The following is a 27,414-nucleotide window of genomic DNA, read 5'->3' as shown; positions in this document are numbered from 1 at the left end:
AGTTAGTGGGGACTCAGCGACTGGTCAGGGATGAGTTGAGGAAGTAAGGAATGGGAGGTCTCCAGAGATGGTCTGGAGGAGGGGATGGGATTGAGCGGGAACGTTGTCGGGTGGCCGGACCTCACTAGTCACAGGATTTCATCTGGAGAGAGAGGGGAGAAAGAGGTCAAGGAGTAGGGTAGCTCTGTGTGAGTGGGACCAGTGGACTCAATAGGCTGAGTGAATGAGGAGTGGATGTCGTTAACCTTCTTTTCAAAGTGGCTGACAAAGTCATCCGCAGAGAGGGAGGGGGGGGGGGGGGGTGGATTAAGGAGGGTGGAGAAGGTGGAAAAGAGTTTCCAGGGGTTATTTTAGAGTGATCGAAAGTGGCTTTAGCAGCGCATACAGAGAAAGAGAAGGCAGAGAGGAGGGAGTGGAAGGATGATTGTTTAGTTTTCCTCATTTTCACTGCCCGCAGCCCTGTTCTGTAAGCTCACAATGAGCTATTCAGCCACAGATCAGGAGGTAAGGGCCGAGACTGGCCAGGAGGAAAGGGGACAGTGTGAGTCGTAGTATGCAGAAAGGGAGGAGAGTAGGGTTGAAGGATTTAGCAGAAGGGAGAGATTATAAGAGAGTAGTGGGGGAGAGAGAGAACGAAGATTGCGACAGCGCATGACAGTCTGGGTAGGGTCTGAGCGGCTAGGGTTGGAGGAAAGGGATACAGAAGAGGAACAAATAAGATCTGGAGGGGGATGCAGTGAGATTAGTAGGCAAACAGCCTCTAGTAAAGATGAGGTCAAGCTTATTGTCAGCCTTGGGAGTGGGAGGGGACAGGGGAAGGGTGAGGTCAAAAGAGGCTGCCAGTCTAAGGCACTGCATATCAGTGTTGCAGCATCACTACAGCCTGGTGGTCGGTCCTAGGCTGTGTCATTACTGGCCTTGACCGGGAGTCCCATAGGGTGGTGCACAACTGGCCCAGCATCGTTCAGGTTAGGGGAGGGTTTGACCGGGGGGGTTTACTTGGCTCAGGGCCAAAAAGTCAAGGGACTGAAGGGCAGCATAGGCTGAGATGAACTCTGTGTTCTTCACCGTAGATTGGCAGTTCCAAACGCTGCCAGAGATCAGAAATTCCACATGGGTGGTCTGTGGTTATGAGTCCGGTTGGACGTACTACCAAATTATCTAAAACGATGTTTGAAATGTTAGAGAAATGGAACATTCAGTTCTCTGGCAACAGCTCTGGGGGAAATTCCTGCAGTCAGCATGCCGATTGCATGCTCCCTCAAAACTTGAGACTTCTGTGTTATTGTATTTTGTGACAGAACTGCACATTTTAGAGTGGCCTTTTATTGTCCCCAGCACCTGTGTAATGATCATGCTGCTTAATCAGCTTCTTGTTATTCCACACCTGTCAGGTGGATGGATTATCTTGGCAAAGGATAAATGCTAACTAACAGCCACGTAAACAAATTTGTGCACATTTGACAGAAATAAGATTTTTGTGCGTATGGAACATTTCTGGGATCTTTTATTTAATCTCATGAAACATGGGACCAACACTTTACATGTTGCGATTATATAGGTAAGATACTCACGTGAGAGAGTGATGTGAAGCAATCCTGTCTTTCCTTCCTCGAATAACTTGTCAGAAGTGTCTTTGTTTCGGCAACGGGCTTCATTTTGCAATGAGACCTTTCCTGACGAAGGCCCGGTCAGCTCAGATGAGGTGATCAGGAAAAACTCCAGGCCGTCTTTGACTGACGATGAGGATGATGGGTAGTGATAAAGATGATGATGTCCGTGTGTGTGTGTGTGTGTGTGTGTATCTGTACTGTATATATTGTCTGTTTACATCCAAGGTTTCTGGACGGGAAGCTGCTGGACATCAACAAGGAGTTCCAGCCGTACCTGGGCCGAGGCGGGAGGATCCTAGAGATCCGCACACCGGATGTGGTGACCAGTGTGAAGAAGGCCGTGCAGACCGTGGGCTACACAGAGGGGGCGCTGCTCGCCCTAGCTATCATCATCATCCTCTGCTGCATCCCTGCCATCCTCATCGTCATCATCACCTACAGGCAGTGAGTAAAAAGAACAGTTTGAAGTTCAGTTGCTTTATTGGAAGTACATTGTGTCAAATGGGAATTGGTTGTGAGAAAGGTGAGTATGACTAGGACACAGGGCAGGACATAGGGAGTAGGGCATCAGGCACAAGTACTGGTGCAGATAGAGACATTAGTGTAGACACAGGGGTTTAGACAGCAAGCTACCTGCTCTCCAGCCCCCAGAGGCTCTCCCTAATACCCATCATTGTAGGAGGAAGCTAGCTTTCACTCCACAATTTACCATGGAAACGCCTTTGAGAGCCGGCATAATTGTTTATTTATACAGCGTAAAAGCACATTAATTAATGTCAGAGCAGACAAACAGACTGATTGTTGCCATTTGGGGAGGTTTTTCCTCCCCCCTCTCTGAGCCTGCGAACTAAGCCGGGAAGGCTAGACTGAAGGCTGTCACAAATTCAAGGATGGATGTTAAACAGATGCGAAGAGAATCCTCAGTGTCATCTTCTTCAGTGTCTCGGGTTCAGGAAATTGGCTTAACCTACAGTGAATTCTTTCACTCTCTTTATTTTTGTATCAAGACAATGATTATAAGAAGCATTTTGTCTGTAATTTGCCCTTCGCTGTTACTAAACACCCTTCTCTTTCTTCCTCTCTCTCTCATTTCCTTTCATTATCAACAGATTCAAAGAGTGAGTATTATTGTCGTTATTACTTATTTCTGTGGCCTTTATTTGGACACCTGCATTCACATTCCACTGTTTTCTAAGTAAACGTTTGGGACCAGGGAAGTCAATGAAATCTAAAACAAATAAATTGTGCATAACCGGTTTTTATACACTCCCTTAAATTGCAGTCGGAGGCCTATAAATAAGAAATGTGCCGGCAAAATTGGTTTATTTGAGCATATTATGGTGACACTGCTTACCAAGTGATGTGCATGTATAATGTAGCAGTGTCCTGTTCGAATATGCTGATGCTGTAACTTAACGTAACTTGGTTGACTTTCTCTCCATGGTACTACTAAAGGAGACAAGCGGAGTGTGCTAAAACTGCCCGGATCCAAATGGCCCTCCCTACAGGCAAATCAGTGGGCGCCGCCACCAACAACCTTTACGAAGAGCTTGGGGACAGTGCCATGTAAGTGTTATGATATATCCCAACAAATTCCGTCATGTGTGTCCTCAGGGCCGGCCCCGCCCATTAGGAAGGATTATGCGGTTAGCCTATGGCGGAAGATTGACAAGGGAGGCATTTTCCAAGCTAAACTGACCACCTCCAACAACATACACTGTGGAATTTCTAATGCAACAATTTCAAAGATTTTACTAAGTTACAGTTCATATAAGGAAATCAGTCATTTTCAATAAATTCAATAGGCCCTAATCTATGGATTTCACGTGACAGGGATACAGATATGCATTTGTTGGTCACAAAGACCTTAAAAAAAGTAGGGGTGTGGATCAGAAAACCAGTCAGTATCTGGTGTGACCACCATTTGCCTCATACAGCGCGACACATCTCCTACTCATAGAGTTGATCAGGCGATTGATTGTGGCCTGTGGAATGTTTTCTCGCTCCTCTTCAATGGCTGTGCAAAGTTGCTGGATATTGTCGTGAACTGGAACACGCTGTCATACACGTTGATCCAGAGCATCCCTTACGTGCTCAATGGGTGACATGTCTGATGAGTATACAGGCCATGGAAGCTTCCAGGACTTGTGTACAGATCCTCGTGACATGGGGCCGTTCATTATCATGTTGAAACTTGATGATGGCGGCGGATGAATGGCACGACAATGGGCCTCAGGATCTTGTCACTGTATCACTAAAATGCAATGAATAAAATCAATAAAATGCAATTATGTCCGTAGCTTATACCTAACTCCACTACTACCATGGGGCACGCTGTTCATTTAAAAATATATATATCACCTTTATTTAACCAGGTAGGCAAGTTGAGAACAAGTTCTGATTTACAACTGCGACCTGGCCGAGATGAAGCAAAGCAGTTCGACACGAACAACAACACAGAGTTACACATGGAGTAAAACAAACATACAGTCAATAATACAATAGAAAAATAAGTCTATATACATATATATATATATACAAATGAGGTGAGATAAAGGGAGGTAAAGGCAAAAAGGCCATGGTGGCGAAGTAAATACAATATAGCAAGCAAAACACTGGAATGGTAGATTTGCAGTGGAAGAATGTGCAAAGTAGAAATAGAAATAATGGGGTGCAAAGGAGCTAAATAAATAAATAAATAAATAAATAAATAAATACAGTAGGGGAAGGGGTAGTTGTTTGGGCTAAATTATAGATGGGCTATGTACAGGTGCAGTATTCTGTGAGCTGCTCTGACAGCTAGTGCTTAAAGCTAGTGAGGGAGATAAGTGTTTCCAGTTTCAGAGATTTTTGTAGTTCGTTCCAGTCATTGGCAGCAGAGAACTGGAAGGAGAGGCGGCCAAAGAGGAATTGGTTTTGGGGGTGACCAAAGATATACCTGCTGGAGCGCGTGCTACAGGTGGGTGCTGCTATGGTGACCAGCGAGCTGAGATAAGGGGGAACTTTACCTAGCAGGGTCTTGTAGATGACCTGGAGCCAGTGGGTTTGGCGACGAGTATGAAGCGAGGGCGAGCCAACGAGAGCGTACAGGTCGCAGTGGTGGGTAGTATATGGGGCTTTGGTGACAAAACGGATGGCACTGTGATGGACTGCATCCAATTTATTGAGAACGGTATTGGAGGCTATTTTGTAAATGACATCATAAGGTTGACATCAGCAAACCGCTCTCCCACATGACCCCATACACGCTCTTTGCCATCTGCCCGGTACAGTTGAAACCGGGGTCCGTGAAGAGGATACTACTCCAGCATACCAGTTGCCATCGAAGGTGAGCATTTGTCCACTGAAGTCGGTGGCGACCCCGAAATGCAGTCAGGTCAAGACCCTGGTGAGGATGACGAGCATGCAGATGAGCTTCCCTGAGATGCTTTCTGACAGTTTGTTGCAGAAATGATTTGGTTGTGCAAACCCACAGTTTCATCAGCTGTATGTGTGGCTGGTCTCATCACTGCTGCGCTCCATCAACATTCCGTCAAAAAAATTATCTTACAAATCATGTAGCAGATATATAATATGGTAGAAATAGTATGTAGCCTTTGCTGTAGCCTACAGGCTGAAGATAAAACGTGTGCAATGCAACGAGATGCACAATTCTCTGATTCAATAGCCCAACCTAAATGGGTCCCAATAAAAACATTTTTTTAAAATGCGCTGACATTTGAACAAACACCATACAAAAAATAGACTATCAGGCTACTCACATCTGATGTCTAGGAGTTTCACCCCATGGGCTAAATTGTCATGATCAGTGGCAGTGGTCTTCAGTTTGTATCACAATTTTTGGGGGGGCTTCAGCCCCCTCCCCCTTTTCCTCCCCAATTGGTAGTTACAGTCTTCTCCCATCGCTGCAACTCCCGTACAGACTCGGGAGAGGCTAAGATCGAGAGCCATTCGTCCTCCGAAACACGGCCCTGCCAAGCCACACTGCTTCTTGACACACTACTCACTTAACCCAGAAGCCAGCCACACCAATGTGCGGGATCGAACCCGGATCTGTAGTGATGCCTCTAACACTGTGATGCAGTGCCTTAGACTGCTGCGCCACTCTTTTGGGCATCTTTCTTTTGGGGAGGGGGGCCTTGAACCAATCATAGACGTCTATGTTTGATTTCAGATTTGGTCCTGTCTGGACCGGCCTTGATTTGGTCCAAAAATAGACCTTTGTAAATGACACAACTTTCTTTATGAACCAAAAATTAACCGGATTTCAATGTCCAGAAAATAAATACAAAAATTACGTCTAGAAAATATGCATTTTCTCCTTCCTTCAGAACCTAACATGTACCTAACTTCTACGTCTGGAAAATATGTATTCTAGGTATCTTTAAACTTAATTATGCTTACTGGGACTATTCTAGATTTGTGAGTATATGATGGTGGCATTTTTTGTGTGCCTCTCCTAGAGCGGCAGAGCGGCCTAGACTGGCCTGTAGTGTTCTTGCAAATTCTCTTTTTGATTTAGAATCGGACCAATTTCCCTGGCCATGATTGGGTTCCCTGGTCAAACAGGCGCTACTGTAGACATTGTTTTAAGTTTATCTGGGAGGTTAAAGACATGCTGCGTTTCAGTGTAATTCGGGGCAGAGCTGTTATCACGGTTCCATGGCTCAGCAGTTTCCTGCCTTCCAGACACGCTCCCTGCCATTAACATGATATCATTTTATATGCAAGGAGAATACAATCTGGAATCTTTATTATTTTAGATTTTTTTACTGTTCAAGATGGACAGTAAAGAAAATCCAACCAGACTGGGTAGCTCTTTGAAAAATAGGGGGAAATGAATGTCAATTTAAGATAATTAAAGTAAATGCAGCCACTATTTATATGGGCCTTGGTGAAATATAATTCATTTTATCGCTAAGGCTGTTGAGTACATGGAGCATAGGCTGGATTCTAGGGTTATGAGGGTGGTACGCTGCTCAAGTTGCCCTCAGTGCTCACTTTGTTTTCTTGGGTTGTAAGCTTCCTCCTTATCCGATCAAAACCAATGCAATGGCAGGGCAAATTGTTTTTGATATGGTCAGCCATCCACCGGATAATTCAGTCTGCAATTATTGGTTGTACAGCCTATAGCATTTAGTTGATTAACCCTGCATTTCCTGCTATACTCATCTGTCTATCTTATTCCCTCATTTTCCCTTCCTTGGCCTCCAGACTAAAGTGAGTACTTCTGTTGTATCGCTAGGTTGTAACTGGGGGGTAAAATCTGTGAGCTGTGAAAGTTGTACAGTTGCTTATTAGAGTATTAGTTTCCGCTTCGTGTCTTTTGGCTATTATTTATGTAGGAGGCCCTTTTTAAGTTTTGTACAGTTGGAAGTCGGAAGTTTACATACCCTAAGGTTGGAGTCATTACAACTCATTTTTCAACCACTCCACACATTTCTAGTTAACAACCTATAGGTTTGGCATGTTGGTTAGCACATCTACTTTGTGCATGAATGACACAAGTCATTTTTCCAGCAATTGTTTACAGACAGATTATTTCACTTATAATTCACTGTATCACAATTCCAGTGTGTCAGAAATGTACATACACTAAGTTGACTGTGCCTTTAAGCAGCTTGGAAAAATCCAGAAAATGATGTCATGGCTAGAAGCTTCTGATAGTCTAATTGACTTAATTTGAGTCAATTGGAGATACATGTGGATGTATTTCAAGGCCTACCTTCAAACTCAGTGCCTCTTTGCTTGACATCATGGGAAAATCAAAAGAAATCAGCCAAGACCTCAGGAAAAAAAATTGTAGACCTGGTTCATCCTTGGGAGCATTATCCAAACGCCTGAAGGTACGACGTTCATCTGTACAAACAATAGTACGCAAGTATAAACACGATGAGACCACGCAGCTGTCATACCGCACGGGAAGGAGACGCATTCTGTCTCCTAGAGATGAATGTACTTTGGTGTGAAAAGTGCAAATCAATCCCAGAACAACAGCAAAGGACCTTGTGAAGATGCTGGAGGAAATGGGTACAAAAGTATCTATATCCACAGTAAAACAAGTCCTATATCGACATAACCTGAAAGGCCGCTCAGCAAGGAAGAACCCACTGCTCCAAAACCACCATAAAAAAGCCAGACTACGGTTTCAACTGCACATGGGGACAAAGATCATACTTTTTGGAGAAATGTCCTCTGGTCTGATGAAATAAAAATAGAACCGTTTGACCATAATGACCATCATTATGTTTAGAGGAAAAAGGGGGAGGCTTGCAAGCCGAAGAACACCATCCCAACCGTGAAGCACGGGGGTGGCAGCATCATGTTGTGGGGGTGCTTTGCTGCAGGAGGAGCTTGTGCATTTCACAAAATAGATGGCAACATGAGGAAGGAAAATGATGTGGATATATTGATCTCAAGACATCAGTCAGGAAGTTAAAGCTTGGTCACAAATGGGTCTTCCAAATGGGCAATCACCCCAAGCATACTTCCAAAGTTGTGGCAAAATGGCTTAAGGATAACAAAGTCAAGGTATTGGAGTGGCCATCACAAAGCCCTGACCTCAATCCTATAGAAAATGTGTGGGCCGAACTGAAATAGCGTGTGCGAGCAAGGATGCCTACAAACCTGACTCCGTTACACCCAACTTATTGTGGTAAGCTTGTGGGAGGCTACCCGAAATGTTTTACCCAAGTTAAACTATTTAAAGGCAATGCTACCAAATACTAATTGAGTGTGTGTAAACTTCTGACCCACTGGGAATGTGATGAAAGAAATAAAAGCTGAAATAAATCATTCTCTACTATTATTCTGACATTTCACATTCTTAAAATAAAGTGGTGATCTTAACTGACCTAAAACAGGGAATTTTTACTAGGATTAAATGTCAGCAATTGTGAAAAACTGAGTTTAAATGTATTTGGCTAGGTGTATGTAAACTTCCGACTTCAGTTGTCTGTAGATAGTTTCCCAGAGTGAACTATTCCCTATATTTTGCTCGTCAGTTACTGTCAAAAATATAAACGCAACGTGCAATAATTTCAAAGATTCTGCAGTTACAGTTCATGTAAGGAAATCAGTCAATTAAAATAAATTCCTTAGGCCCTAATCTATGGATTTCACATGACTGGGCAGGTGGCACAGCCATTGGTGGGCCTGAGAGGGCATAGGAGCCTGGCCCAGCCAATCAGAATTAGTTTTTCCCTACAAACGGGCATTATTATGGACAGAAATACTCTTCAGCACCCCCCGCCACAACCCCCCCTCCCCTCTTTCTGATGATCCAGCAGGTGAAGAAGCTGGATGCTAGCGTGGTTATACATGGTTGGTGGTTGTGAGGCCGTTTGGACGTACTGCCAAATTCTATAAAACAACGTTGAAGGTGGCTTATGGTAGAGAAATGTACATTAAAATCTCTGGCAACAGCTCTGGTGGACATTACATGTTCCCGCAACTTGAGACATCTGTGGCATTGTATTTTATAACAGAACTTCATATTTTAAAGTGGGCTTTAATTGTCCCCAGCACAAAGTGCGTATGTGTGATGATCATGCTGTTTAATCAGATTCTTGATCTGCCACACCTGTCAGGTGGATTGATTATCTTGACAAAAGGATAAAATGCCCAGTAACAGGGATGTAAAAAAATTGTGCACTAGATTTGAGAGAAATAAGTTTTTTGTGCGTATGGAAAATGTCTGGGATGTTTTGTTTCAGCTCATGAAACACTTTACATGTTGCATTTATATTTTTGGTCAGTGTAGATTGTGCCAGTCTGGCAGTTGTGGTCTCATTTGGCTTCGTTATTTGGTGGCAATAAGGTGTAAATGGTAGCCTCAGATAAACAACCTTTTTCTTTGGAAATTAGCCCTTATTTTGTCTTGCTAGAATCCCATAGATGACCTTCCTCTTGCATCCCCTCATTCTGACTGTCTCATCACACCTGATCTCCCTCTTTTATTTCAAGTATTTTTCTTTTCTGCCGTCTCCATGAAAGCAGGAGTAAGCGTTGTGTGCTAGAGGAAGGTGACCGCCAGAGGCTCATAAGCACATTTGCCACACGGGCCATCACTGCCCACAAGCAGTCCAGTGCCAATGGGATCCTCCTCAACAATATGCCCAAGTCCGAGAGCAACATCACATTATTCTCGGACGAGAACCCCCTAACCACCAAGAACCCCCTGTTTGACGAAGGCACGGGCACGCTCAGCAGCCCAGAGACCCTGGGGAAGCACGAGAGGAGGATTGACCTCCTGGGGGCCTACTCCCCTCCTCAGGCCCCTCGAGGCCTGAGACACTCCTTCCTGAGATTCAACTCTGGTGGCTCGGGCCACTCCTGGACCCTACCTTCCAGACTCCACAGGAAGGAGATGTATGATGCTCTGAGGAGACAGGTGGTGATGGACCCGGTACAATGGGAGCTGGAGATTCTGAAGACTGAGCTGAAGGACAGTAAGGACATGCTGGACGGCCTGGACTGGGGAAACCTGGGGCGCGGCACCTACATGGAGCCCAAGCCCCTGTCGGTGAAGGAGCAGGCCAGGCAGTTTGAGCAGCAGGCCATGAGGGAGATGAAGCAGAGGCAGAGTCGGGACTCCCGGGGGTCTCTCTCTCCAGACTTCCTGATGGGGTTGGGGTTCGACAGCCCCCAGCACCGGGCCAGAGAGGACCGACAGTCTCTGGGCTCCATCCTGGGTAGCGACAGCCCGCAGCGCCACCGCCACTCTGTGAGCTCCATCCTGGGTAGAGAGGAACGCCACCTGGGCCAAGACAGAGAAGGCCCACCCTGCATCATTATCACACAGAGTGATGGAACTCCACCCCCCACCCACAAGCCCACTCCACCTGTCCGGCGCAGGTTCAGCTCCAGCTTCTCCAGCTACAACTCAGCCTCCGCCGAACCCTACGAGGTCAACCTGGAGGTCATCCCTGACCCCCCTGACGTGCCCCCTCCACCCCCACCCAACTCCCCTCTTCCCCCCTCTACGCCTCCTCCTCCCACCTCCCATCCGTCCCCCCCACTTAACTACGGCAAAAACCCTGCCCCGCCCCCTCCTCCGCCTCTCCCTCCTCCTCTGTCCCCTTCCCTCAATCGTCCATCTACGTTTGTGCTCCCCCCCCTGCCCGCTGTGACCACCCTGAGACCCGTGTCCCTGCGCCCTCCCCCGCCGCCCCTCCCCACCGATCCCCAGCCCCCCAGGAAGGAGTTGAAGGGGATCCTGAAGAACATACAGAACATCGCCGACATCGAGAAATCTGTCGCTAATATGTACAGTCAAATAGACAAAAAACAGATGCTTCCACGGAGGCCACGAGGGTCTGTGGATTCCATGGACTCTTTAAATGGCATACTAGACACTGCAGAGATTGTAGCCCCCACCATACCAGAGGTACAGGCAGAGGCTCTGGTTGCAGAACAGCCACATCAGGTGCAGGTCCAACCAAACGTTAACATGAACTCTATAGTGGAAGAGCTGGAGAAACGCTTCCCCTCTCAGTCTACTGCAATGTGACTCTCTCTTTCTTCTCTCTCTTTCTTTCTTCATTGACTGTTTCTTCATTTGTTTGTTAATTTTGAAATTCCATTCTTTATCTTTGTTTTCATTTGTGTTCTTTCTTTGTTTGTGTGTCATCTATGTATTTTTTTCAAGGGAGTTGTTCTCGATCAGACATCAATATTTATTTATTGATATACGTATTGTTAGTGATGTTTTGTTGTTTAGCCTATAGTTAGCCTATAATTGTTTAATTCTATGGTCACCTAAAGATTAAAGAGTCTAGAGAATTCTACCCATCAGTCTCATAAAAAGGAAAAATCATATTCATTGCACTCAAGTCATTTTAACCATTTTGAGTCTCATGGTCAAAATCCCAAAATGAGAATTTTCCCAATTTTCCCAACCTGAAAGATATATAACGAAAGTGCTCCAGTGCATTGGATTACCTTGAAGCCACACCCCAGCAAAACATTCCCAGAACATTAGCTAAGATTCCCAATAAGTTCTAGTTAGGGTTTTATCTAATGTTAGGATGATAACAAAGTATTCTTCTTATTTTATGTTGTAAATGAAATATCCTTAGAATGTTCTCCTAACATTCACTATAATATTGTGCTTAACATCTGCAACAACCACCACAGAACATTCCCCAAAAGTTCTCATTAGGTTTCCAGGTAATGTAGTAACACAATCTATCAGTAATGTTTTCCCAGAACACATTTAATTGATTATTTTAAGGTTCCCAGAATGTTTCATTAGGTTGTGGTAAAGGTCTGGTAGGAACATTGTGGTGACACCACAAAAGATATGTTCCCAAAACACAAAAAACTGTCCATTTGTGTGGATGATTGTACAATGTTTATTTTAGGGTGCAAAAAAACATTCACCTGATGTTGCAAGAACGTTCCCAGAACACATTTCATCTGATCTTTAAAAGGTTCCCAGAATGTTTCGTCAAGACACAAAGACTGTCCAGTTGTGCTGACATTCAGATAATGTTTAAGTTAGGTTGCACAGGACATTCCTCTAATGTTGTAAGAATGTTGACAGAAAACCTGGTCTAAGTTCTTTAATGGTTCCCATAATATTTTATCAAGTTATGGGAGTTGTCTGGAATGTTGTAAGAATATTCTTGTGATATTCACATAGGTTGCACAGAACATTCCCACACTGTTGCACAATGTTCCACAATTTCCAAATATGTCCATTTTTATCACGTTCATAGCCTATTTGTTTTAGGTTTAACATAATATTCCATTGATGTTCCTGCAATATACATTCTACCTTGTCTTGGAGGTAATTTATTTTTAAGTTTGACCTAATATTACCACAACGTTCTCAGCTTGCAAATTTGTAGCTCCTTAAAACAGATTTGAATACATTCCCGCTATGTTTCTCTCCAGATTTAATGACGAGTCGATTTAAGGGACTGTATTGTATGTGATATAGAGACATTTATAGGACATTTGAACAGTATTTAACCTCTCTGGGATAGGCAGGATGCAAATGTCTCACCTGGCCAATTGCCAGGAAAAATGCAGAGCCCCAAATAATAAAACAATGCTATAAAATTCAAATTCCACACAAAACGCAGAAATAAAATATAAATCATGCCTTACCTTTGACTAGCTTCTTTTGTTGGCACTTCAATATGTCCCATAAACATCACAAATGGTCTTTTTTTTCCGATTAATTCCGTCGATATACAGTGCCTTGCGAAAGTATTCGGCCCCCTTTAACTTTGCGACCTTTTGCCACATTTCAGGCTTCAAACATAAAGATACAAAACTGTATGTTTTTTGTGAAGAATCAACAACAAGTGGGACACAATCATGAAGTGGAACGACATTTATTGGATATTTCAAACTTTTTTAACAAATCAAAAACTGAAAAATTGGGCGTGCAAAATTATTCAGCCCCTTTACTTTCAGTGCAGCAAACTCTCTCCAGAAGTTCAGTGAGGATCGCTGAATGATCCAATGTTGACCTAAATGACTAATGATGATAAATACAATCGACCTGTGTGTAATCAAGTCTCCGTATAAATGCACCTACACTGTGATAGTCTCAGAGGTCCGTTAAAAGCGCAGAGAGCATCATGAAGAACAAGGAACACACCAGGCAGGTCCGAGATACTGTTGTGAAGAAGTTTAAAGCCGGATTTGGATACAAAAAGATTTCCAAAGCTTTAAACATCCCAAGGAGCACTGTGCAAGCGATAATATTGAAATGGAAGGAGTATCAGACCACTGCAAATCTACCAAGACTTGGCCGTCCCTCTAAACTTTCAGCTCATACAAGGAGAAGACTGATCAGAGATGCAGCCAAGAGGCCCATGATCACTCTGGATGAACTGCAGAGATCTACAACTGAGGTGGGAGACTCTGTCCATAGGACAACAATCAGTCGTATATTGCACAAATCTGGCCTTTATGGAAGAGTGGCAAGAAGAAAGCCATTTCTTAAAGATATCCATAAAAAGTGTAGTTTAAAGTTTGCCACAAGCCACCTGGGAGACACACCAAACATGTGGAAGAAGGTGCTCTGGTCAGATGAAACCAAAATTGAACTTTTTGGCAACAATGCAAAACGTTATGTTTGGCGTAAAAGCAACACAGCTGAACACACCATCCCCACTGTCAAACATGGTGGTGGCAGCATCATGGTTTGGGCCTGCTTTTCTTCAGCAGGGACAGGGAAGATGGTTAAAATTGATGGGAAGATGGATGGAGCCAAATACAGGACCATTCTGGAAGAAAACCTGATGGAGTCTGCAAAAGACCTGAGACTGGGACGGAGATTTGTCTTCCAACAAGACAATGATCCAAAACATAAAGCAAAATCTACAATGGAATGGTTCAAAAATAAACATATCCAGGTGTTAGAATGGCCAAGTCAAAGTCCAGACCTGAATCCAATCGAGAATCTGTGGAAAGAACTGAAAACTGCTGTTCACAAATGCTCTCCATCCAACCTCACTGAGCTCGTGCTGTTTTTCAAGGAGGAATGGGAAAAAATGTCAGTCTCTCGATGTGCAAAACTGATAGAGACATACCCCAAGCGACTTACAGCTGTAATCGCAGCAAAAGGTGGCGCTACAAAGTATTAACTTAAGGGGGCTGAATAATTTTGCACGCCCAATTTTTCAGTTTTTGATTTGTTAAAAAAGTTTGAAATTTCCAATAAATGTCGTTCCACTTCATGATTGTGTCCCACTTGTTGTTGATTCTTCACAAAAAAATACAGTTTTATATCTTTATGTTTGAAGCCTGAAATGTGGCAAAAGGTCACAAAGTTCAAGGGGGCCGAATACTTTCGCAAGGCACTGTATATCCAAAATGTCCATTTATTTGGCGCGTTTGATCCAGAAAATAACAGCTTCCAATTTGCGCAACGTCACTACAAAATATCTCAAAAGTTACCTGTAAACTTTGCCAAAACATTTCAAACTACTTTTGTAATACAACTTTAGGTATTTTTAAACGTTAATAATTGATCAAATTTAAGACAGGTCTATCTGTTTACAGGAGGATCACAAACCAACGCTTCTTTTCAAGTCTTATACAACTCTCAACAGTACACATAACGTTACCCAGTTCCAAGATGGCCGTACTTCTTCATTGCACAAAGGAATAACCTCAACCAAATTCCAAAGACTGGTGACATCCAGTGGAAGCGGTAGGAACTCCAAACAAGTGCCTAAGAAATATCGTTTCCCAATGAGAACTCACTGAACAGACAGTGACCTCAATTTGTTTTGTTTTCTGAATGGTTAGTCCTCGAGGTTTTGCCTGCTACATAAGTTCTGTTATACTCACATACATGATTCAAACAGTTTTTGAAACTTCAGAGTGTTTTCTATCCAAATCACTAATGATATGCATATCTTATATTCTTGGCATGATGCTATTTATCCAAAAGTGAAAATGCTGCCCCCTATCACAATTAATCATAAAAACACAACCATATTTTTTACACTTTATATGTTGAAAGTCAGCACATGTGGGGTTTGAACCTGAAATGTTTGGTTCCCAAGCCAGGTTTTTTATTCTCTGCATCACCAGGGAAGCTCTCAGTTTAATCAGGAATGAAATTCCTTTTTTGCATTATTAGACGTAACTAACCCAGGGATATACTGGTCACTGGGTTGTTCACCATTACTTCACCAATCCTCTTTATGTGCTGCATACTTCTGGGCCCATATTTACAAGGTATCCAAGAATGAGTGCTGATCTCGGATCACTTCTGCTTTTCAGATCATGAAAAATAAGACATGGGGGACCATGTCAAGCGTCTCAAAGTAGGAATTGTATCAGGTGCGTTTTAAAAAAAAAGTTGAACATTCAATTTTTACACATTTGATTTTTTACAGTTAGGCTAAATTCTGCATTTCCTACTGGATTTATACATCTGGGTGAAATAAACACATCCTCTCGTTTCGTAGATTATATATGAGCCTCAATTTCACAGATTTCTTTTCATTTTTTTTTTTTTTAAAGAAATGTGGTTTATGAAAGTGTGGGATTGGACCTGCAATCTTCAACTCTGCAGCCAGATCATTAAGTTTTTGTGTTTTGGGAACATATCTTTTGTGATGTCCCATCAATTTTCCCACCAGACTGTTCCCACAACCTCATGAAACATTCTGAGAGCCTTTAAAGGACCGACAAAATGTGTTCTAGGAATGTTCTTGCAGCATCTGGTGAATGTTTTTTGTACCCTAAAATACAATTTGTATTATCATCAACACAACTGGACAGTTTTTGTGTTTTGGAAACATATCATCTTTTATGTCCCCACAATGTTCTCTCCAGACTGTTCCCACAACCTAATGAAACATTCTGGGAACCTTTGAAAAACAGATTCAATGTTTTCTAGGAACGTTCTTGCAACATCAGGCAAATGTTTTATACAAACATTCTATAATCATAAGCCTGACTGAACAGTTTTTGTGTTATGAAAACATTTGCAGCGACCTAATGAATGTTCTGGGAACTTTCACCAAACCAATTTTGGTAACTACAGTGCATTCAGAAAGTATTCAGACCCCTTGACTTTTTCCACATTTTGTTACATTACAGGCATATTCTAAAATGGATTCCATTTTCCTCATAAATCTACACACAATACCCCATAATGACAAAGCAAAAACAGGTTCAGATTTTGTTGCAAATATATTCAAAATACAAAACTGAAAAATTACATTTACATAAGTATTCAGACCCTTTACTCAGTACTTTGTTGATGTACCTTTGGAAGCAATTTCAGTCTTGAGTGTTTTTGGATAAGACGCTACAAGCTTGGCAGACCTGTATTTGTGAAGTTTCTCCAGTTCTTCTCTGCAGATCCTCTCAAGCTCTGTCAGGTTGGATTGGGGAGTGTTTCTGCACAGCTATTTTCAGGTCTCTCCAGAGATGTTAGATCAGGTTCAAGTCTGGGCTCTGGCTGGGCCACTCAAGGACATTCAGAGACTTGTCCCGAAGCCACTGCTAAGTTGTCTTAAATGTGTGCTTAGGGTCATTGTCCTGTTGGAAGGTGGACCTTTGCCCCAGTCTGGGGTCCTGAGCGCTCTGAAGCAGGTTTTCTTCAAGGATCTCTGTAATTTGCTCCTTTAATCTTTCCCTCGATCCTGAGGGGTCTCCCAGTCCCTGCCGCTGAAAAACAGCATGATGCTGCCACCACTATGCTTCACCGTAGGGATGGAGGCAGGTTTCCTCCGGATGTGACTCTTGGCATTCAGGCCAAAGAGTTCAATCTTGGTTTCATCAGACCAGAGAATCTTGTTTCTCATGGTCTGAGAGTCCTTTAGGGGCCTTTTGGCAAACGCCAAGTGGGCTGTCATGTGCCTTTTACTGAGGAGTGGCTTCCGTCTGGCCACTCTACCATAAAGGCCTGATTGGTGGAGTGCTGCAGAGATGGTTGTCCTTCTGGCTGGTATTTCCATATCCACAGAGGAACTCTGGAGCTCTGTCAGGGTGACCATCGGGTTCTTGGTCACCTCCCTGACCAATGCCCTTCTCCCCCAAATGCGCAGTTTAGCCAGGCGGCCAGCTCTAGGAAAAGACTTGATAGTTCCAAACTTCTTCCATTTAAGAATGATGGAGGCCACTATGGTCTTGGGAACATTCAATGCTGCAGAACTTTTTTGGTACCCTTCCCCCAGATCTGTGCCTTGACACAATCCTGTCTCTGAGCTCTACAGACAATTCCTTCGAACTCATGGCTTGTTTTTTGCTCTGACATGCACTGACAAATGTGGGACCTTACATTGACAGGTGTGTGCCTTTTCGAAATCATGTCCAATCAATTGAATTGACCACATGCGGATTCCAATCAAGTTGCAGAAACATCAAGGATGAACAATGGAAACAGGATGCACCTGAGCTCAAATTCGAGTCTCATAGCAAAGGGTCTGAATACTGATGTAAATAAGTTGTTTCTGATTTTTATTTTTATTTAATAGATGTATTTATTTAAGGCTGTAACGTAACACAATGTGGAAAAGTCAAGGGGTCTGAATACTTTCAGAATGCACTGTATATGTGTTCTATAAAGCTTTGCTCGCCCGCCACATGTTCTCTCTCTCTCTCTCTCTCTCATTTCTCCTTTCTTCTTCTACATCTTCTTGACTAGCCTAGATCTTCCCTCATGCAGTCACACACACATACACACAGACACACGCGCAGACACACTCTGCAGGTTTGAAGTCTACTGCGTTATGTAAATGACTTTCAAATAAAGTTACACCATGTATGAAATCAGAGGGAAACTTTGAGTTCTCTGCTCTGCTCTTTGATAGTGATTGAGGTGCGAGGGGCTGCCATGTCTTGACTTGTAGAATCATTTCTATTTGTCACTCGTGTTAGGTGTACACTCTCTATTTCAATAGTGGTGTTATACACAATGTGTAATACAAACCCACCAGTTTCATTGAATGGGATTCAAGTATACTTTTGGAAAGATAGTCTGTCTCACACAGAGAGGCAAGGCCAGCCTACTAGAACTAAAGCACTAGAGGAATCACTATTCATCTGAAGAGGAGACAAGCCAGCCAGTGGAATGAAATACAGACACGGAGACTCAGTCAGTGATCTGAGTACCTCTCTATGGTACTTGGCTTTTTCCGTGTCTCTGCACATCTTAGCTGAGCGCGGGTGGAACAACTTGCTTGTCAAATTGGGATGCATGTGCTTTTAATTACCTAACCAATCCATCGTGTTTCTGGTCGGCCTCCTGTCACCTCCCGCCTGTACCCCGGCGGTAACTCTTCCACATTTATTCAGCCCGACATCCCTCCGACTCCCTCCATAATCCCACTTTTCATTAGGCTGGCAACTAATGGAGACTGTATCCTGCGTCATTACATGTGGTTCTCACTCACTTTCATCAATATCCACTGCTGCGGCTCTCCTTGTTGTGTCCTGTTTGCCAGTGTGAGTTTGATCGTAGGACCTCAGGTAGTCAGTGGTAGAAGAAATAGCAGTTTAATTGGCAGAGAGAAACTCAAGGTTGGCCTGTCATCTCTCTATAGCCTTGATTCTTGATTTTGCACTGCTCTCTCTTCCTCCCTCTCTCTCTTTCTATAACCTCTCTCTCTACCTCTCTCGTTCTACCCCTTTCTCACTCTATTCCAATTTCTTTCCACTACTTGCCCTGGAAGAGTATCCTCTCCTCCACACATCATTCCTCAGCATCCCCCTGTATCATGTCATGCCTCCCTTTCATCCTTAGCTCATGCTGTGCTCATGGCTGTTTTCTCCTAGTTACACTAGGTGTTGATAATCAGCAGGGAGACGGAGGTAGTAGCACCTCTCAGATGACGCACTGTCCTCCAGAATCTGTTAATCCTAGGGAAATATTCATGATTTCCTGTCTAGGATTAGGACACTGCCTTTCTGTGAAGGCAGATAAAGCCAGGCGAGTCACACTATGAAGTCAGGCGAGTCACACTATGAAGTCAAGACACTAGATTTAGTGCTGAGATCAAAGTAAGCATCCACAATGTTTCACAGTATCGCGCTAACACGTTTATACAATCTCATTTCTGACAACCCGGACACTTTACAGATGTATTCCACAATCACAGATGTATAGTACATACTCTATATGTACTGTATACACTTTGACTCTGATTTCCGCCAGAGTCACTTAATGAAGTACTGTGTCTTTGGGAGTGTTAACCCTGATTGTGACCCATGATAAGCTTGACTAGCGAGGCTTATTTTCCCACCCATTACCACAAACTGCTTATCAACAATGCCAGTGATGACATCCAGGCCTAGACCAAGGAGCATAGGCATCCACTACTCGGACCAGTCCCACACACCCTCCTCTGGGGACGAGACATGACCTTTGTAGCCCGACACAAGAGCAGGGGTATTTTTACTGGACAAGCTCCACCACACAGGGGGCACATTAGCCGCCTCACCACATCACCAGTGGAGTGGGGCTGAGTAATTCCTCTCTCAGAGTCACCAATGATTGTTTAGCCGTGAAATGTTCATTTGGGATTCCTCATTACGTTCTCATCAGGGAACAATTGCAATCATTTGCTTCAGATGATCAGCGTCCTGGGCTGAATTCTAATCACTAGTGTTGAACGCAAAGTGGTTCAGCTGACGAATGGAGATGCTCTCCTCCCGATCCTTTTTTTTCCCCCATCCTCTGTGTAATTAAACGCTTCCCTTTTTGTCCAGTGTCTCTGGATGATTATTGTAGTGTCAATGGTTAGTGTAGTGTCAACAGACTGCCGTTAGCCTAGTCTGTGTAAAGTGTGAATGAGAAGACTCCCTGTCTTTTCATATGAACTCAAACGCTGAGATGCCGTTGACCTTAACAAGGGCCCCCCGGGACCAGTGGAAACAAAATGGCTCCATAACATCAAAGGTCCACCACCATATTTTACAGTAAGTATTGGGTTATCATCCGCTCATGCATTCTCATTTCAACTCCAAACATAACACTGGTGTGTGTGTGGCCTAAGAGCTCTAGTTTCAGGTCATCCAACAAATGTAAGTTAGCTAAACGGCATTGGCACTTGGATTGGAACCAGTGCTTTGGTCAGATGGCCGAGCACACCAGTGCTGTGTTTGGAGCGGAAATGAGAGTTGCATGAGTGAAAAATAACACACCTACAGTAATATATATATCTTGTTGGATCATTGATGTTATGGAGCCATTTTGCTTCCACTGGTCCTGGGGGCCTTTGTTAAGGTCAACGGCGTCATGAACTTTACCCAGTACCAGGATATATTTTTCCAAAAACCTGGTTTCCTCTGTCAGGAGTCTGAAACATGGACGCAAGTGGATCTTCCAACTAGACAATAACCCCAAGCACACATCAAAAGCCCACTAAAATAAATGATTAATTGGCCACAAAATCTACATTCTGCAATGGCCATCTCAGTCTCATCCATTGGAAATCCATTGTGGTTTGAATAGAAGAGGACAGTCAATAGACGCAGGCGAATGATATCAAGGATCTGGAAGGATTATGTCTAGTGGAATGGTCCCAATGTATTCTCTGACTCATAAAACATTTTAGAAAAAGGCTCAGTGCCATTATCCTCGGAAGGTGAGGTATTGAATACAGACGTGTTAATAATTTTGACCCCATACCTTATTTCTGAATTGTTTTATTACTTTTTATTACTTATTATTTAAAAAATATATATTTCTCTGAGCAATTGTATTAGTATAAAAAAAATCTAATTTCCCAATTGTTTTAGAGTGCATTCAGAAAGTATTCAGACCCCTTGTCTTTTTCCACATTTTGTTACGTTACAGCCTTATTTTTTACCCTCATCAATCTACACACAGTACCCCATAATTACAAAGCAAAAACATTTTTTTTAAACATTTTTGCAAATGTACTAAAAATTGAAATCTGATTACACATTTTTAAGTATTCAGACCCTTTACTTTGTTGAAGCACCTTTGTTAGCGATTACAGCCTCGAGTCTTCTCGGGTATGACGCTACAGGCTTGGCACACCTGTATTTGTTTCTCTTCTTCTCTGCAGATCCTCTCAAGCTTCACTGCACAGCTATTTTCAGGTCTCTCCAGAGATGTTTGATTGGGCTCAAGTACTCCTGCGTTGTTTTGGCTGTGTGTGCATAGGGTCGTTGTCCTGTTGGAAGGTGAACGTTCGCTCCAGCCTGAGGCCCTGAGCACTCTGAAGCAAGTTTTCATCAAGGATGCTTCACCATAGGGATGATATTGGCCAGGTGATTGGCGTGACGCTTGGCATTCAGGCCAAAGAGTTCAATCTTGGTTTCATCAGACTAGAGAATGTTGTTTCTCATGGTCTGAGAGTCTTTTAGGTGCCTTTTGGCAAACTCCAAGTGGGCTGTCATGTGCCTTTTTACTGAGGAGTGGCTTCCGTCTGGCCACTCTACCATAAAGGCCTGATTGGTGGAGTGTTGCAGATATGGTTGTCCTTCTAGATGGTTCTCCCATCTCCTCAGAGGAACTCTGGAGCTCTGTCAGAGTGACCATCGGGTTCTTGGTCACCTCTCTGACCAAGGCCCTTCTCAGTTTGATCAGATTGCCAGCTCTAGGAAGAGTCTTGGTGGTTCCAAACTTCTTCCATTTAAGAATGATGGAGGCCACTGTGTTCTTGGGGACCTTCAATGCTGCAGATATGTTTTGGTAGCCTTCCCCAGATCTGTGCCTCGACACAATCCTGTCTCTGAGCTCTACGGACAATTCCTTCGGCCTCATGGCTTGGTTTTTGCTCTGACACGCACTGTCAACTGTGGGACCTCATATTGACAGGTGTGTGCCTTTCCAAATCATGTCCAATCAATTGAATTTACCACATGGACTCCAATCAAGTTGCAGAAACATCTCAAGGTTGATCAATGTAAACAGGATGCACCTGAGCTCAATTTCGAGTCTCATAGCAAAGGGTCTGAATAATTATGTAAATAAGGTATTTCTGTTTTTATTTTTAATAAATTAGCAAAAATGTCTACAACTGTTTTCGCTTTGTCATTATGGGGTGTTGTGTAGATTGATGAGAAAAAAAATATTTAATACATTTTATAATAAGGTTGTAACGTAACAAAATGTAGAAAAAGTCAAGGGGTCGGAATACTTTCCAAAGGCGCTGTATACTTTCAACCCTCATTTACTCAAATGCTACCTTTATTTTAGAAGTTACTGGTATGCCTACAGTCGGGAAGGCCACAATTTTGGCAGCATGCACGCCAAATATACAGCTTGTTGCGTTGTGGCTATAGACATATAATCCATCGAAGGGTTTTGTAACCTCTTACCTTGGCAATTTGACTATTAAACTCATGGGTACACTAGCAATGGCTGCCAGTCCTGACTGTCATCTATGGATTATATTTATATGCTTGGTTGCGACTCTCGGTTTGCCTCTCGCAAATTATCTAATTGCAGGGGAAAACATAGTTTGGAAAACAAATGCCTACTGTATTAAAGAGAAAACAAATCAGTCTGTAGAACCAATAGAAACCGTTTCTCAACAACTTCCATTTTTTTCTGAACAGCAGCACTCCCTACAAAAAAACAACAAAAAAATCCAGGCATGGCTATATATCATACTAGAAAATGCAATTTTAAAAGTTATGAAAGTCTTGAAATTCACACACCTTATTTTTCTGTTGGCTTTTGGTCTCTCTCTCCTTTCTCGCTCTCGCTCTCTCTCTCTGGTTAAGGGACAGGGGTAGAATAGATTTAAGAGAACTGAAGAATGTTTCAGATTATTGCCTTCCAAAGGAAATGAACAAATGCTTTACAATTCTTACCCACTTGAAACTGAAAAATGTGTGAAGGGAGACCACTCTCGGCGTTTGATTTAAGCAGCCAAATTCAGCTACAGTAAGTAAAACAATGTTCATATCTGAAAGCTCAAGCAATCGTTATCTTGACAATCTTGTTTACTGATTTCCACAATGTTTCTTCCCTTACAGGCGTGGGTACGGACATCATGAGGTACGTTGGCGTTTCCACTCGCCTAAAATTGACATGGCTGCTTTTGAATGGTCGTCCTACTTGTCAGTTTATTTAACATAATGTTATCTATAGACACCGCCTTGATAGAATGACAAAATCGGAATGGGGGAATTAAACTTCCAATGCGCCGCCTGCCTTATATTTGGGGGAGGCGATGTGATGAACAGATATTGGAAAAGTTCTGCAGATGGTGGAAGCTGTCATCCCTTGGTATTATATACCTTGGGTTTTGGTTATGAAATTCTCTTATTATACTTCACTGACACAGGCTGTTTTTTTTATCTCTATTTCCCGTCAAACTCCCTCTGACCTTGCTTGCTACCCCTTCCCCATCCATATTTACGTTGAACCACAATCTCTTTAATGAAACTGTATATTTCTCTCTCTCCGTCTTGTTTCTGTATTTTCCTCCTCTGTCTTTTGCGCTCTCTCTGGCAGCAACAACAGTTGCTTAGGCCCTCTTTTCTGAGACCAGAGGTACAGAACACAATCTCTTTCCCCCCTTTGGGCTTCGGCTAAGTAGTGAAATATTTGTCTTTAATAAAGCACAGAGGCCTATTTGTTGGCCTTCTCATGTTTTCCTTCAACTTCATTGTCTTTGAGTAATGCTTTGTTTTATCCACGACAGGAGCTCTCCATGGAGTCTGGCATCGACCCAGGCCAGGACTATTACACCCAGGATTATTATAATTATGACCACGGGTAAGAGAGAGAGAGAGAGAGAGAGAGTGTGTGTGTGTGCACAGTGTGTCAGTGCACAGTGTGTGTGTAGTGTGTTTGTGTGCATGCATGTGCGTGTTTGTGTTACTGAGGCCTTTCTGATCCTGCGTGTGCACAAGGGCCGACAGCTTGCCTCCCACCAGGGAAGCTCAGTCAGTCTGCAGAGTCCAGAGACTCCTTCAGTGTTCAATACCAAACGGCTCTCGTCACGACAGGCCTCCAAACTGCCTCCCCTCCCGCTGAAACATCAGAATTAGTTTTTCGAACAGCCTTGAAGTGGAGCATACAGGTCGGAATACATAACGATGGCTTCAGACGAAACGGCTCATATTGTCATTTGTTGCCACCTGCGATGAATTCCATAATTAGCGAGTCTAATCACTCACCTAACCTGTTCCAATGAGCACCATCCATGTGGTGTCTTACAACAGAGCAGAAAGGAGCGTGGATTAAGATTGAATGTTGTGCACGGAATTAGGCTCTTAAGACTTTCTCCCTTGCAGCACCAAAGTGAGAGGGCGATTAGTTTTAGAGGATGAAAGATTTGGTTCTACAGACACTGCAGCAGCAGATACAGTACATTTACCTTTCCCTGCCTCCGAGTCTCTTTCGTCTCTCTCTACGCAGATGTTCAACTTTTAATTACAACGTCCGGGCTCTCATTCCAGCCACACCGGGTGTTATTTTTCTCTCTGCTATGTAGCCTCTCTCTCAAAATGCTCATGTTTCCCGTCCCACCGACCGCCATTAATACAATTAGAGTGTGGCTCCCGTGGGGTTGAGATGTGGGGTAATAGTCTTCTGGCTGGAGGCTTGAGCTATTTAACCATTACTGACACCATGTACTGTTGGTCCATCCAGTGATGGCAGAGTGCGCCCTGTTAAACTCATGGTCTGTTTCTATTTTAGTGCTCTCCCTGGGAGCACTAAAAGCCTTTAATCTGGGCGCATGGTGACCTTACTTCTACGCTCTGTAGTGAGTGGGCCCTGGACCTTATGGTACGCCTTGTCTGCCCCCCTCTGGCACTAAAGATCAGCTGAACAAAGACGCAAAGAAAGAAGAAAAGAAAACACTGCCTTGGGGTAATGACTGTAAAATCCCATAAGGAGGCCTTCGCCTAAATAAAGAGGCTCCTTTGCCGTGTCTATCTCTCTCTCTCTCTCTCTCTCTCTCATATCCATACACAGTTTGGAGGCACTGGGGACCCGGGCTTATTCACATATTCTGTTTTACACTCACTTCTGAAAAAAAAAAAAAAGAATTCTACTGAGAAATGAGGTTGAATAAATGTAGTGATGGCTGCTAGTGAGTGCGTGCGTGTGTGTGCTATGTTTGTGTTGTCTGTGTGTGTGTGTGTGTCAGTACAGTGTGTAACTAACCTGTTCCATCTCCCCTCCAGGTATGAACTGCCTCAGTATGGCAGTCGCAGGAAGTTGATATCGCCGACAGGCCTGTATGATGAGTACGGAGAGGTGATCGTGGACGACGATGGGAGCTATTACTACAGCCCGCAGGAGTCGGAGGGAGAGGTAGCTGATTTTATCTACAACTGTTACGTTGTTCAATAGCTACATGTATGATACAAAATGATGCAACTTTGAATTCAATGGAAAGTACACTATGTGCCTGGAGGAAACACTGCGTGTTGATTGGCTCAGTAATGGTTAACAGTGTCTTTAATGGTAGCTTGGGCTGATGTGACTGTAACAGGTGGCAATGCGGGGTGGGAGGAGGCCCCCTATGCAAGGCAAAGGACCCCTTCACGGCCCACCCAGTGGCCCCCCCAGACAGGCCTTTAGAGACCAGCAGCCCCCCTATTCTAGAACAGAGCAGGACCGGCCACCGCCAGAAGAGGGCACTGCTGCATCAGACTCCAAGCCCCACCACTCCTCCACGGTCATTCAGAAACTAAAGGCAGTCATGAAACTCTGCAAGTTCCCTGTCTCGGTTAGCAAGGAACCTGGTAACCCCCCCTCGCTCCACCCCCCATGGAACAAAGCCAGGATATTCCCCATGAAGTTCTCCTCCAAGGATCGGAGGGACGGAGGAGATGTTGGGGACTTCCTGACACTAACTAAGGCCTACCGCTCCGACAGCATGTCGATCAGGGACAGTGGCATGGTCATAGATGGGAGCTACTTCCAGGCTTCGGATGAAGCCAAGCCCTCGGTCAAACAGCAGTTGGGGAAAGCGCTGAGCCGTATAAACATCTCCAGCAGGCTTCAAGAGCGGAGGATATCCCCTATTGAAATCCTCAGTGTGAGCTCTCTAGCTGAGCAGAGGATGTCTGGGTCTGGGTCCCAAAGCTCCAATGACACTAAGAGGGAGGAGAGGAGGAGGTGGCAGGCCTCCCTGGCTTGGGACATTAGTGAGCAAGAGGAGGGCAGCAGCTCTGAGGCAGAAAGCATTAGTAAAGAGGCCTACTCCGACAGGAGTAGTAGGAGCAGTGCTGCTTCATCCTCCACACTGGGTACCGCGGGCTACCCTGGAGGAGACTTAGGTGGAGAGGATGACCAGGGGAGGGCTGTAGATTCAGACGAGGAGCAGGAGGAGTGCCAGGGAGATTCTGAGGAGGAGGAAAGGATGTCAGAGCGAGACTCAGATGGGGACTCAGACACAGAGAAGGATTTGGAAACAGAGGAGGAGTCCCAGACAGAGAGAGACTCAGACACAGAGAAAGAGACCGATTCGGGATCAGAGACTGAGGACAACAAGAGGAGTGTGACATCTGCAGAAACTGAGGACACAGCACCAGGGACTCAGAAGTCCTCACCCAGGCCACCATCCAGTAGAAGATCCTCTGTGGTCACCAGCCAGAGCAGTGACAGAGACCGTGGCGGTGGCACAGACAGGTCACAGAGCCGCAGTAGCAGAGCCAGTAGGAGAGCATCCTCTGACAACAGTGGAAGTGTCTCTGACCCAAGCTCCAGGAGCTCTAGATTTACCAGGACAAGAAGCGCTAGATCCAGGTCCTCCTCCCACACTCTAGGGTCCGAGGACACCATCGATGAGGAGAGCGAGGAAGAGGAGGAGTCTTCGGGGGAGGAGGAAGTGGAGGCTGAGAGCGAAGAATCACCAGAGGAGCATAGTGAAGGGTCGTCGTCCAGGAAGTCCAGTGGGAGTCGGACAACGGCCTCAACAGGAAATGGACGAGGACCGACCGCCGTGTCCTACTCTACAGAGGTCAGCGGTGGCATGATGGACACCTCCGATGACCATTCCCCTGTCACCGAGGACGAGGAGGAGGAAGCCACGATGAAGAGACCGTCCAGCGGCATTTATGGAAAAGGCTTGAAGCAGAGCACAGAGGAAGAGGAGGAGGAAGACGGGGAATCGGAAGATGACAACCCAGCTGATTCCGATGCTGATGAAGCCGTAACATCTTAAAGTGAATTCCGATCCCATTAAGTAAGATCACTGAATGCCTTGGATTGCGTGTGCAATTATCTGAGTGGAATTTATTATTGTCATATAAGCCATTTTAGGAAGCTTTTAAATTACAGAGAGTCTAAAATGCATGCCCTTCCTTGCTTTGTTCTCTTTTTGGTCCAATCTCTAGCTGCCGCTGCTGCTGCCTTTTCTACATTGCTTTCATGAAT

At 44.2% G+C, this 27,414-nt stretch overlaps 2 protein-coding genes across 2 annotated transcripts in view; both read left to right on the top strand.

The window, feature by feature from the left end:
- Positions 1-27,202, top strand: part of LOC139376583 (protocadherin-15-like) — a 185,551-nt gene extending 158,349 nt beyond the window's left edge. Inside the window, exons 31-38 of the mRNA XM_071119336.1 lie at positions 1,839-2,057; positions 2,723-2,731; positions 3,069-3,179; positions 23,052-23,073; positions 23,533-23,571; positions 23,723-23,796; positions 25,215-25,344; positions 25,526-27,202. Of these exons, the coding sequence (XP_070975437.1) occupies positions 1,839-2,057; positions 2,723-2,731; positions 3,069-3,179; positions 23,052-23,073; positions 23,533-23,571; positions 23,723-23,796; positions 25,215-25,344; positions 25,526-27,202 (2,281 nt within the window). The remainder of the gene's footprint in view (positions 1-1,838; positions 2,058-2,722; positions 2,732-3,068; positions 3,180-23,051; positions 23,074-23,532; positions 23,572-23,722; positions 23,797-25,214; positions 25,345-25,525) is intronic.
- On the top strand, positions 4,847-11,208 carry LOC139376471 (protocadherin-15-like). Its single transcript, XM_071119094.1, has 2 exons — positions 4,847-4,941; positions 9,612-11,208. The coding sequence occupies exons 1-2, from the start codon at positions 4,847-4,849 to the stop codon at positions 11,122-11,124; spliced, it is 1,608 nt and encodes a 535-aa protein (XP_070975195.1). The 3' UTR covers positions 11,125-11,208.
- Positions 27,203-27,414: the final 212 nt, after the last annotated feature.

The sequence above is a fragment of the Oncorhynchus clarkii genome, chromosome 20, assembly GCF_045791955.1.
Source record: "Oncorhynchus clarkii lewisi isolate Uvic-CL-2024 chromosome 20, UVic_Ocla_1.0, whole genome shotgun sequence".
NCBI lineage: Eukaryota > Metazoa > Chordata > Actinopteri > Salmoniformes > Salmonidae > Oncorhynchus > Oncorhynchus clarkii.
This window is presented reverse-complemented; position numbering and strand designations above follow the sequence as displayed.